Source organism: Carassius carassius, chromosome 14, assembly GCF_963082965.1.
Source record: "Carassius carassius chromosome 14, fCarCar2.1, whole genome shotgun sequence".
Classification (NCBI taxonomy): Eukaryota; Metazoa; Chordata; class Actinopteri; order Cypriniformes; family Cyprinidae; genus Carassius; species Carassius carassius.
Genome location: NC_081768.1, coordinates 30,155,309 through 30,170,998, shown reverse-complemented (window position 1 = coordinate 30,170,998; position 15,690 = coordinate 30,155,309). Strand labels below are relative to the sequence as shown.

General features: G+C 40.7%; 1 protein-coding gene across 1 annotated transcript; it reads right to left on the bottom strand.

The window, feature by feature from the left end:
* Positions 1-3,991: 3,991 nt before the first annotated feature.
* LOC132157473 (tumor necrosis factor alpha-induced protein 3-like) lies at positions 3,992-15,635 on the bottom strand. The gene is made up of 9 exons (XM_059566830.1): positions 15,394-15,635; positions 14,224-14,560; positions 7,664-7,854; positions 7,282-7,423; positions 6,978-7,148; positions 6,708-6,888; positions 5,608-6,491; positions 5,118-5,317; positions 3,992-5,039 (listed from the first exon to the last, which is right to left on the bottom strand). The coding sequence occupies exons 2-9, from the start codon at positions 14,528-14,530 to the stop codon at positions 4,779-4,781; spliced, it is 2,337 nt and encodes a 778-aa protein (XP_059422813.1). The 5' UTR covers positions 14,531-14,560; positions 15,394-15,635; the 3' UTR covers positions 3,992-4,778.
* Between the last annotated feature and the right edge of the window lie 55 nt (positions 15,636-15,690).

Sequence of the window (15,690 nt, the reverse complement as noted above, 5' to 3'; positions counted from 1 at the left end):
AAAAAGAGATTTCCCCTTGAATGTTTCCTATAGCTTCTCTGAGTCCACACACACACACTTGCAGTTTTAACTGACTTGACTCCGACTCAAGACTGTAGTTTTTTCGGGGCAACCCCTGAGCAGCGGCTCTGTGGAGCTGCTGAGATCAGAACTATGTGATGATGAAATTTACGGGATCCATCCTATAGATCGCTGGTAGAGGATGAGTCAGGGCACTGAAGGGCTCGCAGCATGACGTGAACATGCAAATCACACCGCTTCCCAGTATCAGCCTCCCGGGCGCTAGACACGTGAGACACTTTCAGTTTTGTTCGCTGAATTTGACATCACCCGACTAGACCGAGGCTTTCTGACCAGCTCACTCCAAAGAGACAGATGCTATAGAAACTCTGATCATACACAGTGAATTCTTTATTACACTCATGGTTAAACATTGAACTATACAATAACTGAGCAAGCACAACAATCACAAAGACAGGTGTGGCTTCTGTCATGAGCCACGGCCTTCAGGAAACTTTTCTGGAATGTACCTGAGGTGACAGATCATGTTGGAAGTTTTCCTGTTGTACACAGATGACTCATGGGATCGAGTCAAACACACTGTAAATGATCAATCCTGGAATTCCCTCTGCAGTCCACCAGACAAATATAGACTGTACGATCCATTTCATCCTGCTGTGCTTCTGTTTTCCTATTTCACTTCAAGGGCATGGCAATTTTATTTCAGTTTCACGCTAAAATTCTGCAGTTTTGGAATGATTCATATTGAATATATGTTGTCTGCTTACAAATCGGTCAAAAATTCAGTTAATGCGATTCTTCGTGTTATCTTGGAACAAATAGAATGAAGAGTTGATTGTAACATTATAGAAATAAGCAAAATATGATGTACTTTATTGACAACATCTGGATCAGGCTATAGAGCATTTCAGTCATTCTAAAATACACATTATTAATAAAGAGTATTAATTAAAGTTTTAATTGAAAACTTATTTAACACTTGATTATGTAACCCTTTTATAAAAGGCTTGTTCGTACTCATATTATTTCGATATGTTAGCAACAGTGTTATTTTAGCATCGAGATACTATCATAGTTTTATTCATATTTTGAATAAGCTTTTATTTTACATTTTAGCAAGTTTGATTTTTTTATTATGATTTGTAAATATACATTTCCTTGTCAGCTAGCAAAAGGTCTAATTTCAGTTAAAGTTTATATTATTTCAAGTAGTTTTACTTCATTCTAATAACCCTGATTTTATGTTTGGAAGTGTGCTATAACGTCTCGTTTCTCGTTGTGACAGGGAGATAGTGTGTAGGCTGCACATTTTAGCGTGTCACTTTGCATAGCATGCTATTTTCAGAGAGCTGCACTACAGGTTATGCGTTAACCTTCCTCCCACACTATAGCGTCGCTGCCCCCGCATCGCTCAAATGTCACAAATATCCCCTCCTCTGTGCACTCTTTCCTTCCAGCTGTGAGTCAGTAGAGCTCCTGGGGGGTTTGGGGCTTGCCTACTTCTCGAGCAGTTTGAGTGTGGGCTACTGAAAGAGCTGTGAGTTGACTTTCAGAATCACATTATTAGAAAGAGCCACAAAGTTTTAAGCTGGCAAAAAAAGATAGCGATGTTGTAACTCAAACCACATAACTTCCTGTGACGGAATAGTTTGGTTCTAATGGTAGAAAATTCACCTTGGGTTTATGCGAGGTTTTACAGACTCCTAAATTTAGAGAACCAGTCAGAGATGATACTACACAAATTTGTATAGTACACAATATCAATACGTATTAATATTAACATATATATTTTTAAACGTATTACTGAGTGTTGCATTAACCAGTGGCAGCTCCGGTATGATGTATCCCAGAATAACCGAAGGAAAAGTTGAAGATTGAGGATGATTCAAACCAAACTATATTTTCTGCAAGCTTCTACAAGATACATTAAAACTTTTTTTGTATTATTTTCATAATTCACAATTTATGTATACAGTGCAAGAGCTAAAACTGTGAGAAAAATAAATAAATGTTACATTTGTTTAGAGCATGTGTATAAATATATATAACTAAACGGCAAGCTGCGATAACAAGAAGCACCACACGGAGTTTGTTATGTTTGTTCCCACCAACTCATAGAGATTGTATTGTAGTGCAGTGCCTGCAGTTAAAAAATATTAATTAGCAATTATAAAAATCTTTGTATGGAGGTCTAAGCACTACAACAGCACTTTAGTGCCATGTAAAAAAAAAAAAAAAAAGAAAAAATATATATATATTCTAAATAAAAATGAGAATAAATTTGAGATGTTGTGAGAATAAAGTCGAAATTATGAAAATAAGGTGCAAATATTTTGAGAATAAAATCAAAATTTCAAGAATTAAATCATAGCAATTAAAGCAAATGGCCCGGGCCCGACTGGGAGCACTTTCAAATTCTGTCAGTTTAAATACAACAAATATATCTTACAATAAAGTGTTTGTCATGCTCTTTAATGTGGCGTGACAGATCGCTGTATTCGCTTCAGTTTAAGCGGCATCCATCATCTTTCCGATTACAATGAGATGTTTCATTAAAGGGTTAGTTCATCCAAAAATGAAAATCAGCCCATAAATTACTCACAATTACATGCTACAATCAATGAGTGGAAGATGCTTAATATTATTTCCAATCGTTTAGTGTTTTATACCATAGATGTCCACAAAGAAAACAGTGTAATTTAATGAAACTAGTGTCTCATAATAGTTGAAAAGACGACTTATTCATGAATACAGCAATCGGTCATGCCACATTAAAGAGTGTAAATAACATTATTGTAAAACACATTTTAGCTATAAAACTGACAGATTTTGAAAGCTGAGACTTTGTTTTATATTAAAAGTAGAAGCACAAAGTTGTTATAGGGTGGCTGTCGCATAATGAACGCTATCAAAGACGTGAAATATTTCCAAGCATACTGTCCCTGCGAGTATGACACATGCTATGATTTCTGCTAATAATCCCACATATATTATTGTTTTGCTACCAATATCAACACCATTGTTAGTGTATTAATACATAATAAACTGCGTTGTGTTTGTTGTTATAACATGTATTTCAAGCTGAAATAAAGCAAATCAAGATAAACAGAGACAGGAAACATGTTAATGTTTTTCTATTAAAAATAATTTATTCCAGGACCACTTATAAATAATTCTTGAAACACATTACAGTTAATATTTGCTGTGAATAAATACCAAACAAACCAAAAAACAAGGCTTTTCATACAATACTCTATATGAAAGGTTGCACAAAGTTTCTATCTTGTCATCTATATTCCTCTAGGTCTATAACTGGAATGTCACTACGTACTGTATGTCAGAAGTACCGTTCCTAATTCCAGAGCAGCTTATTTAGTATTGTGCAAGTTTGTGATGATCTGAACTGACTGAACAGATCCAGTAGTTGAAGAGTAGACACTCTTGAATTTCTGATTCGACTGCAGATTCTTCTCGTGTGTATCATTTATCCGAAGCACATTTGTGTATAGGCCCACATGAATCTAATTCTCAAGTAGACGAAGCTAAATGTGCTCGCACAACATTGGACTTCAAGGATGGGAATTTTTAACACAGACAGTTATTTCTTTATAAATTATGCCACAGGAGCCGACTCTATCTCTTCTCGGTACGTCTGTGCAGATATTGCAGAAATATTCAAATAGAGAATGTCAGTTTGTGCATAATAAATGTATGCAAAGAATAGACTGAGGCATTGTGTGATTAAAGGAGAGTAGTGCAACCGAAAGAAAGTGGCTGGGCGAGAACGGCGAACGGGGAGTTCGCAGATCTAGGACCTGGGCGTTTACATTCAGATTGATTCGTTTTCGCCTGGCTGTTTATCCTGACGGGGATTTCTGCCATCTCATCGTTTTTTTTTTCTTGTCAGAATTTTTGACCATCTCTTTTTGGCACGGCCGTTCCCTTCAGCTTATTTTAATTTCATCTGCTCTAAACATTGGGGAGGTGTCAAGTATCTGGTTTTCATTGCACTTAAGGAATTTTTCAGCCACAGAGAAATGAACATATCCATTCAATAGAACAGACCACGTCATATGAAGTTTAACAAGGCAAGCAAAAGTGAAAAATAGTTTCAAGAGCAAGAAGGACTTGTGAAAATGGTAAACAAAAACATTCTCGAAGGCAACGGATCCGTGCTGCTTGCAGACATCAGATGGTGCAGCAGGAAATGAAAGTCGAGCTCTGCTTAGCAAGCTCTCATTGGCACTTAACCTACACTTTATGAAGAAACTATCAAATGCTGTCCTTCGGTGGTCTCTGCATACCCTGTACGTCTTATTCCAGTACTTCCTGCAGTCCACAGTGGCGATGTACATCGGATTTGACACATCTTTCAGTAAATTAACTCTGGTTGATTTTGTCACTAATCTGAAATTGTTAATTCTTACACATGCTCTCCTCAATTTTTCAACAAACATTTGCGATTAATTACCCTGTTCGACATAAACAGCGGACGCCACGGGTGTGTGTAACTAGACGTCATTGTGTATCATTAGTTTCTGTATGCTAACATCTCACGACAGTCCTAAACACGTGATACAAATGACCAAAACTTCATTTAAGAGGTATTCACCAATTCTACATCACCACCGGGCTCTTAAGGCCCTGCCCAATGTAGGTGGGGGATTTTGGGCAAAAAGTTCCTCGTGTAAGAGAGTTCACCAGCATGCACGTGGATGTGCGATGTACTGGGCACGTTTTAACATCGAACTGTTCTGTCAGCCCCGGTAAATCTGCTTGAAGTGGTCACATTCGTTACAGTAGCCTTGTTTCTCTTGGTTGGCGTAGTGGTCGCAGCCCTGCGTCTTGCAGCGCTGTTTGCTCTTCTCTTTGGGCGCCTGTGCTCGTCGACCCTCTCGCTGGCCGCGGCTGACGCAGTCCGGGCAGAGGTCCGTGCAGCCCGGGGACAGGTTCTTACAGCCGCTGCGCCGACACTGTGTCTGGGACAGCATCGGAGGAGGACGTGGTTTCGAGGCCCGCTGGATAGAAACAACAGAGTTCGTCAGAAGAGCCAAAACTTCCCCACAGCAACAAAACCAGCACGTAAGGACACTTACCGTGACGAGAGGTGGGGATTGAGAGCCCCTGCTAGCAGCTTGGTTGAGTCTGGCACTCTGTTCCTTCACAAAGCACTTGTTGCAGTAACCCTCGAGCATTGCCTTTCCCTCGGCGCCGCAGCCCTGACCCCGGCACCGCGGACAGTTCTGGAAGCCCGCCTCGGATGTGTGCCTGGGCTGGACAAGAGCGGGAGTGGCCACTGCACAAACAAAAACAAAAATTATAAAAATCACACACTTGTTTCTCTGCTTGACTTGATACCCAATAGGACAGGCGTCCTGGCGTCCCAACCCTGCTCCTGGAGGGCCACTGTCCTGCAGAGTTTTGAACACACCTGATACTTCCAGGCAGGTGCGTTGAAGCAAGTTGGAGCTAAACTCTGCAAGACACCGGCCCTCTAGGACTGAGTTTGGACACCCCTACAGTCAGAAGGTATATTTCATCTGAGTTACAAGAAGAAGTGAGTGAATGCATAAGAGCTGCACTTACGGTGATTGGTCTGGTAGTCTAGATAACATATAGTGCAGAATCCCAACTTCTCCGCTGTTCCAAAGAATTGGCAGCCGGAGCGTTTACACTGCCGGGCCGCGGGCGTCTGCCAGGTGTTGCCGGCTGTGCCAGTGCGCTCCGTCTCCTGGTGCATTGCCCATACTGAGGCCTCGGTTCTGGGCTCCTGCTGCTGGGTGTCCCCCATCTCAGAAACGGCAGTTCTCTGCATGCAGGGTGGGCAAAGACCGTTGAATATCCTAAACACCTCCTGTCGGCACATAACGCACCTCTCGGTGTCCCTTTCCCGTTCTCTCTCCCTTTCCTTCTCTCGCTCCCGGCTGCCTGACGCCCACCAGCCGTGAGAGGGGCCTTGCGGTGGCCCATTAGCAGCTGATCGGTTTTGCCTTGCCGTAAAGCAGCGTTCACACAGCCCGTCATGCTCCACGCTGAGAGTGAACAAGCATCCGGGCGTCTTGCACTTCATGGCATGAGTCTCACTGTAAAGGCTTAGACTGGGGGCCGTAGGGGGCGCAGAACGTGGGCTGGGCAGGACGGAGCGCTCCAGCCTCCCTCGGCTCTCAGGGTCCGAGGACGAGGTTTGATTTGTGGTGGAAATAGCCTCTGGCTTACAACCCGCCTGTCGCTTTTCGAAGCACTCGTGACAGTGGGGTTGAGTGTCCACCGAGACGTAGAAGGTACAGCGGGGAGTGGCACAGCGGATCTCAATCAGAGAGAGCTGGGAGACTGAGAAGGGAGGGGGACGCTGGGATTGGGGGGCCCATAATGACTCCTTATCCTCTTGCCAGCGCTTATATTCATGGTTGACCAGTTGTAGATAGTCCTCCATCAGGTTCATGTCCTCAGGTAGGTTGCCTTCATCCAGTCTGATGGAGGAAGAGTTCAAGATTTGAAAAGGAACACCGTAAGATCCCACAACCACATTTCTGTAGTTACATTTAGGAAATGCTCATATATTTATCAGATGTTTTATCAAAAGTATAATTTAGTACAACAATTCAGGAAACAACTGCAATGTTTGGTTGCTCGGATCTGGCCGCTTAACCAGCAAGACTTCACCAAAGAGTGTGTTTAGCTCATACCTTGCTGCAGTGATGATCTGTGTGGGATCGCAGCCCAGGCCAATGACAGGGATTTCTATGAGCATTAGGTAGTCTTTCAGCAACTTCTCCTTCTGTTGCTGCTCCTTTTCTGTCAGAAAGTGCACTCGGAGATCTTCAAACCCACCCCGTCCAGGGTTTATCAGTGGCACAGCACGGATCTCTGAAAGGGTCACAAACATCAATTATTTAAATGCACTGGGCCAAGTAGTAGGAACACATTCTGGATTAGTGCGATGTCTGGTGGCATACCTGGGCCGCTGTCTTTGATTGTGATCAGAGGTGCAAAGTGCTGGGTGTCATAGCCAAGCACTATGGGATATTTGTAGCATTCTCCTGGAGGCCAATGCAAAGGCAGGTATATGCCCCCGACATTGAGGGGTGAAAAGGACGAACCAGACTTCATACTTCTAAGTACTTGGTCTGTCGAGAGAGAAAAAACTTGGTCATATATTATGGTCATGTTAAAGGACTTCATGTGTCCAAATCATTCAAATCTTTGTGTAATTCGATTGAAACGCTTCTTATAGACACATAATTGTATATGGATACATACCTGCAATAACAATAATTGGTCTCCGCAGAATATTTGAAAGCACAAAGATGTGAATATCCTCTAATGAGTCAAACTGTAGGCCATTACTGCTGGACACCGGAGAAGCCATTTCTACAATCTTCACCCATTCCTCCTCCCAGTTCTGAGAAACAAAAAACATTACAAATATTAATGAGTTTTAACCATGTCATAGCAAAAAAAAAAAAGTTCAATGAGGAGTAATGGGATTCTGAAATCCTTCATTTGTTCAGTAACATCTCTAATGGTAATACATTGAAAACTGAATGTGTCGAGTCGTGGACTTTTTTAGCTGGATTTATCAGGCTGTTAATGCCACAAAATGACAGTTTTACATGCTCACTGTGAAAGGGGAAGTGCTTACCAAAGTGCTGTATCGCAGGCCAGTCTGAGTGAACTCCTGAGAGTGCAGCAGCTCTGTCTGAAAGCGCACTCTAAAGTTACTAGTGTCTGTCTCCTTCAGCACTGCGTAAAGAGCCTTTCGCAGCACCAGGTCTGTGTCCTGAACCCCCAGCAGGTACTGAGAGGCTGCGTGGAGCAGGCAGTTCCCATCACCTAAATGACACAAAAACACAGACTTGAGCTCAGGACAGTCGCCAGTGAAGGGCTTGGGACTGTGCAAGTTCTTGTGGTGCAATGAGGTCGTTACTCTCCTCACAAATTTCCTCAGTTTCTGGATGAGCAAACATGGCAACATGCAGACATGCCATTATACATTAGTTGGTCTACCATCTCCGAACATATGCATTATAATCTAGACAAATTTCACTTCGAAGTGCACTTAAAAAAAACACAGGTCATAGAAATTTGTGATGGAGGTATTTATGCGTTCACAAAAAGGCTATGAAACTTGCAGTTCCTGTTTAAACATCATCTAGACTGTCATAACAGCGCAACATAGCAACAAAAAAATAATACTAAGAAAATTAAAAACTACATATACAATCTTTGCTTTATTGCTGCGTACCTTGACAGCAATATCTTTATAATTAAAAGGTTATTTCAGCCATATTTGTCAAGAAACAAGATAAAGATTGAGATAAAAGCAATACAGGGGATTTCCACGGAGGTGTTAAAAGCAGTTTAAAGAGATCCATTTCATCCGAGTGCATGCATTTTAGACATGAGACAGTATCTGATCTGCAAAAGCATTGAAATTAACTCCTCATTACACACAAAGCAATTTGGACATGTCAAGCTAAGAAAAAAAAAATTAAAATCTCAAAACTCTTCTGTAAATCAGTAACTTCACAGTAACCTGTAACTGTTGATCAAAGTGAAGCAAACTTGAACACTCAAAGAGCATGCACTGCAGAGCTGTGCTCATGGCCTAGATTCGGTGTTCTTTCTGATGTTGTGCAACATGTGTGTGCTAGTGCATTCGTGCACATTTGCATGTGTGCGTGCTTGTGTGAAACAGCCTGTGAGGAATTTCCCTAGTATGTGATTCTCTGATTAAGCGCCGTAAGGGCTTCACTTCAACTTTGTCTTTACCTTGTCTTCTCTTGACACCAGAGCCATGATATAAAGCATTTGGACTTTCCAGAGAGGAGGGGCGATGCTCTACAGGAATGTTTGAGTCCGTGCCATTTCCAGGGTCAATAAGGGAAGTCTGAACATATGATCTAGTTTCGGTTCTTTAAACCTGCGTAATTGTCTAAAAGCAAGGGTTGTGTCTACACCTGCAACCAACACAAAGACCAAATGTTCCTAAGTAGAAGGAGGATTTAACTGGTCTACAGGTTACATTTTATTTATATTGGAAACTATTTGTACACCGTGTTGTTTTGCTTCTTGTTACACAAGAGAACGTTTCCATATGACCCATAAACCGTAGAGGGAAACAATACAAACTCCAAAACACCTCCAAATCAAACTCTGAATTAACAACATTACAGGGCCAAACACTCTTAAAGTAGTGCAATTAGAACAATAACTAACTCATTTTTCAGAAACACTTTTCAAAATAAGCAGTTTTTCCACTAACAAATTTCCATCAAGTTGCAGTTGAAGGTTGCATTGATTGAGAATGCAGTTCTATATGTGCAGCAATGTCCGGTCCGAGAAAAAAAAATAATTTGGTCTTTTAATATCCTCCAATCAGCTGAGTCCTTGAGCAATAAGTCTCTATACACCATTTAAATTGTTCTTTTATTAAATGAAATGTTTCTGCATATGTAACTCAAATTTAAGTAGAGTTACATATTTTTAACAATATTTCTCACTTTAAACACCTTCAAAGTAGTAAGCTACTTTTTGTAACTAGTTAACATTGTAGAATCTTTTTCATAGAGGTAGCTTGACTTTATTTAAAAACTTTACCGTAAATGATGAGAGAGCTTGTTATTTGGGAAGTTACAGTTTCAATGTAGCTTCCCTAAAACAATAAAAGAACAGAAAATGAATCGTGGGCACAAACTACATCTGCTACTCAACCACATCCATGTCATCAAATTCAGCAACATTGGTCACAGGAGCAGAACGTGGCCTCAAGGAAATGAATAAGCATATGGTAACGCTGTCCACTTCTCTTACTTCACTGTTTTATGATCAGATGCACTATACAGGCCCAAGCTGAAAAAGCAATTTCAACACTTGTTTGTTTTTTAAGCTAGTAAACTATTTTACCTAAAAGCCTTGGGATTTGGCTTTAGACATCTTTGTCTTGTTAGGACTGATTATCAATGTCAATTAGACCAATCATAATTCATATGTTGTGAAACTGTAATAAAGTATAACTGTAATAGTAAATAAATACTATATAGTGTATACAACCCGAATTCCGGAAAAGTTGGGACGTTTTTTAAATTTGAATAAAATGAAAACTAAAAGACTTTCAAATGACATGAGCCAATATTTTATTCACAATAGAACATAGATAACATAGCAAATGTTTAAACTGAGAAAGTTTACAATTTTATGCACAAAATGAGCTCATTTCAATTTTGATTTCTGCTACAGGTCTCAAAATAGTTGGGACGGGGCATGTTTACCATGGTGTAGCATCTCCTTTTCTTTTCAAAACAGTTTGAAGACGTCTGGGCATTGAGGCTATGAGTTGCTGGAGTTTTGCTGTTGGAATTTGGTCCCATTCTTGCCTTATATAGATTTCCAGCTGCTGAAGAGTTCGTGGTCGTCTTTGACGTATTTTTCGTTTAATGATGCGCCAAATGTTCTCTATAGGTGAAAGATCTGGACTGCAGGCAGGCCAGGTTAGCACCCGGACTCTTCTACGACGAAGCCATGCTGTTGTTATAGCTGCAGTATGTGGTTTTGCATTGTCCTGCTGAAATAAACAAGGCCTTCCCTGAAATAGACGTTGTTTGGAGGCAAGCATATGTTGCTCTAAAACCTTTATATACCTTTCAGCATTCACAGAGCCTTCCAAAACATCCAAGCTGCCCATACCGTATGCACTTATGCACCCCCATACCATCAGAGATGCTGGCTTTTGAACTGAATATGCTGATAATATGCTGGAAGGTCTCCCTCCTCTTTAGCCCGAAGGACACGGCGTCCGTGATTTCCAACAAGAATGTCAAATTTGGACTCGTCTGACCATAAAACACTATTCCACTTTGAAATAGTCCATTTTAAATGAGCCTTGGCCCACAGGACACGACGGCGCTTCTGGACCATGTTCACATATGGCTTCCTTTTTGCATGATAGAGCTTTAGTTGGCATCTGCTGATGGCACGGCGGATTGTGTTTACCGACAGTGGTTTCTGAAAGTATTCCTGGTCCCATTTAGTAATGTCATTGACACAATCATGCCGATGAGTGATGCAGTGTCGTCTGAGAGCCCGAAGACCACGGGCATCCAATAAAGGTCTCCGGCCTTGTCCCTTACGCACAGAGATTTCTCCAGTTTCTCTGAATCTTTTGATGATGTTATGCACTGTAGATGATGAGATTTGCAAAGCCTTTGCAATTTGACGTTGTGGAACATTGTTTTTAAAGTTTTCCACAATTTTTTTACGCAGTCTTTCACAGATTGGAGAGCCTCTGCCCATCTTTACTTCTGAGAGACTCTGCTTCTCTAAGACAAAGCTTTTATAGCTAATCATGTTACAGACCTGATATCAATTAACTTAATTAATCACTAGATGTTCTCCCAGCTGAATCTTTTCAAAACTGCTTGCTTTTTTAGCCATTTGTTGCCCCCGTGCCAACTTTTTTGAGACCTGTAGCAGGCATTAAATTTTAAATGAGCTAATTAAGTGGATAAAAGTGTAAAATTTCTCAGTTTAAACATTTGCTACGTTATCTATGTTCTATTGTGAATAAAATATTGGCTCATGTGATTTGAAATTCCTTTAGTTTTCATTTTATTAACATTTAAAAAACGTCCCAACTTTTCCGGAATTCAGGTTGTAAATATAAATAGTGTTCCTGTAGCTCAAGTGGTAGAGCATTGCGTTATCAAGCGTTGGGGTTCGATTCCCCGGGAACACATGATAGGTAAAAATTGATAAGTCGCTTTGGATAAAAGCGTCTGCTAAATGCATAAATTTAATTTAATTTATTTAAATACACACTAATGGAAATCAAAACAATGTATTCCTGTAGAGCAAACAGCAGACCAATGCCACGAGCAATGATAACGGGTTCGACTCCCAGGGAATGCATGAATGAATGTAAATGTACAAAACACAAGCACATTTAGACATATCCTCCGCTTTAATAGTGACACCAGATTATTGATCGCACTGGCTGATTAAAGAGACATTTTATAAATGCATAACGACGGTAAAATACAACACCAGCCCAACATCTCTCATCATGCAAAGATGCGTTTTCTGACCTGGGAAGTTGTTACATTCACGTGGAAGGACTTTTTAAGTATCCCTACTTTAACAGACCAAAAAACTGAGACAAAGAAACATATACCTAACCCAACCATACCCCATTCCTAGAGGATTACAGTTATGATATTATTTATTTTAAGTCAAATTACAAAACTAAAACTTAAGTCTTAGTTAACTTGCTTCAAAAAAAGCTACTGCCATTATTAGGGATTTTACATTTATTGAGGGTTACATTTACTCCAGTTCCCCTCTGTATTCGGTTAAGGGTCATATCAATGCTATCAGTTTTAACCATCATGTTCCAGTCTGACGCTTTCATAATCCCTAAAGACTTAAAACAGGAAATTCCTGTTTCATTATGAGGAAAAATCTGTGCTGTCCAGAAAAAAAAAATGAATGACCAGAATACAAGAATGAGACAATATCCACTACCAGGAACTAGACCTGATCAAATGAAGCATTATACGGTATAAAATACTGACACAGCGCTAGCTTGCGGACTATTTCGGACAAATGTTCGTAAAATCTGCATTTACTTAATTTCAGTTACAGTAACTAGTGACTGTACAATGGAGCAACAATGGCAAGTACAGAGAAGTTTCCCTCGCAGCATTACTCATAAGAGAAGAGAAGAGAAGAGCAGAGCGTCCTGACCCTGAGTGAGCCAGAGAAACGTCAGAGTCATAAAGCGCTCCGTACTGAGAGCCCTGCATCACGCCACGGCCCCTTCAGTCAAACGGTGTGTAGAATTAAGGGGGAAGAACATCAGTGTGACAGACAGGGCAGGACTTTCCCGTCTGCCGTGAAGCCCTCATGTGCCAAGCATGCCAAAAAAGCACGTATTCTTTTAAGTGGTCAACTGGTATGGCTTTATTAACAGCTGCGGAGTACGATAAAGACACCAGATGAGATGTACATGACGGCAGCAGATGCATTAAACAAGGGTATAAACATCAATCTTTGAAATTGTGCGAATTGTAGTTAATAATCACAATTACAATTTCAAGCAAATAATCGACAATTATGACTTTTGTCATAAGCCTCAAAGGTCAACAATACATTGGATTGTTTTTTTTTTTTTTAAATGATAAAAAAAAAAATATATGAACACTATTACAATGTTATACTAAAACTAAAATTCTAATAACGGGGAAAACCCTCAAGATAAAAACGCATCTTAAGGCACAGATTAACATAAGTGTGAATGATTTATTACCGCTTTGAACGATTAAATAATTGTGGCATCCATAATTGGAATCACAGTTAGAAATTTGATTAATTGTGCAGGCCTTAATATATATATATATATATATATATATATATATATATATATTAGGGCTGTCAAAATAACGTGTTAATTTCGATAAATTAATCAGAGAAAAAAAATAACGCGTTAAAAAAAAATAACGCAGATTAATCCATTCCGTTTTGACCTTAGCAAGCAAGGAATTTGCATATCACCGGAGTTCATCCACTATAAAGTAGCCTACCACATCAATGCCAAGCATCCAGGAGCTAACGTTAATCCAGAGGTACGACATAGCACGTCCCATGATACCAACTCTAGCAGTCAACGTCATCTTCAAGATGCCTTGTTTGTACAGTGGAAAAAATCTTCTTCCTGAAGAACTTTTACATTTATTTTCCTAGCATATTGGGTCATATCGTTGATTGTTGTGGCCATTATTTGAACAATGAAAATAATAATAAAAGAGTTTTTATGTCACTATTATTCATTGATTCATTTGAATTGAAATATTTTATACTTTCACAAGAAAAATAATGTATGCGATTAATTTAGATTAAACATTTGTATCGATTGATAGCCCTAATATATATATATATATATATATATATATATATATATATATATATATATATATATATATATATATATATAAATAATCGGGCTATTGCAAACAGACTTATTACAGACCATTTCATTAGAAGAATTTGTGTATTAGTGTATCAGACCAATAATGCATCATTAACATAAATCGACACAAATGGTTTATCACGGGAGTAGGAATCCATTTGAGAAGAAAACACTTCATTCAAAGGTAACGCAACACAGAAAGCTGCTACTTGTAGCTGATAAAATCACGGCATAGTTACCGTTGGTCCTCAGCGGCACCAGCTTCTTGACCTCTCGGCACCAGTTCAACCTCTTCTCCTGCTCCAGTGAGCTCTGCATGGCCCGGTCCAAGATGGCGGCCTGGATGACCTCGCGGAAGGCCTGCGGGAACTGGCTCATGCGGATCATCTCCAGCGTGTAGCGGTGCATGCTGCGCAGGTGATGGATCAAGCCGCCGCTGGCCGAGGGCTTCACCACATCGTTGGGCACCCGCTCTCTGATTTTCACGGCCTTCAGGAGGTTACTCACAAACAGGAACTTGGGCAGGAAGTTCTGGCCCTGAGACATGGTAGTCTGGAGTGGGGAACCAATCTAGTTCTGCAAAGAAGACATGAAACAAACACAGCATTGTCAGAGGCGCTCAACCCACGACCATGTGCTACAGAGAAGAATTTCCCCTCCACCATAAAGGTGAAGAACTGAAACGACGAGCGTGGCCCCTGAAAGCTGATGGTGTATTCCAGACTCACGGTAAAGGGCTCTTGAGGTCATATGAGTGAAAGGCAAAGATCTTTATTAGTCCACCCCCACAATGAAATTTCCAAAACTCTAGCAGTAGCAGAATGGCCTAAAGATGGGCTCAGACAAGCTGACTGGAACCTGGCGGCGTTGAGATGCCATTGACTGCAAGGGCACCATTTATTTGTCTCAGCTGCCGAGGTTCTTCAGGGACAACTTATTCTGAACGCCAAAGCGACAGTGTTCCCTTAAATAGCTCTTGCGCGAGACGTTATCAGCGTTAACGCGACGTCCACAGCTTTATTAAACACAAAGCACAACAGGGACAATAGAGACCCGAGCGGACAAATATTGTAACATCAGTAGCTGACGCTCGAATTACGTAATTGAGTTGACAGAAGACCTAGACAATGCAACACTGTAACACTCGAAAGGAAGCGATGTGTCCCCATGGCAACAATAGAACGTTTTCTCCGTTTAATGTTTTAAATCGCCGATAAGTGACGTCTTCGCAAACAATGGCTGTCAAATCCGCGACGTTCAGGACCGAGTCCGTCTGTTCGAGACAGACAGACAGACAGACAGACAGCCGTTTAAGCGAGAGACAAAGCGGGAGAAATCGGTCTCGCTCGGTTTAGGATTCAGTCTGACACGATATTAGAGAGGCGAGGGTGAACGGGCGCAACTCTTACCTGTTCAATATGTCGGTATCCACCAACAAAGCCCATAAGATGCTCAGGCTTTACTGCTACTTCACTCAGTCCACTTTAATCGTCCATAGCGCTCTTAGAGATCCACTGGATTTCACTACTCGCGCGAGACGCGTCCAAAACACGGCCAAGTCTTTACTCTAGTTCAGCTCGACTGTAAGCAGTACATAAAAGCCAGTGGGGATTTCCATAAGGTACTTTCCACTTTCACAATCCATTATAAAAAGCGTTATCATCGTCTCATCCGCTAGGAGGCGAACGGCGGCGTTACGCTTACGT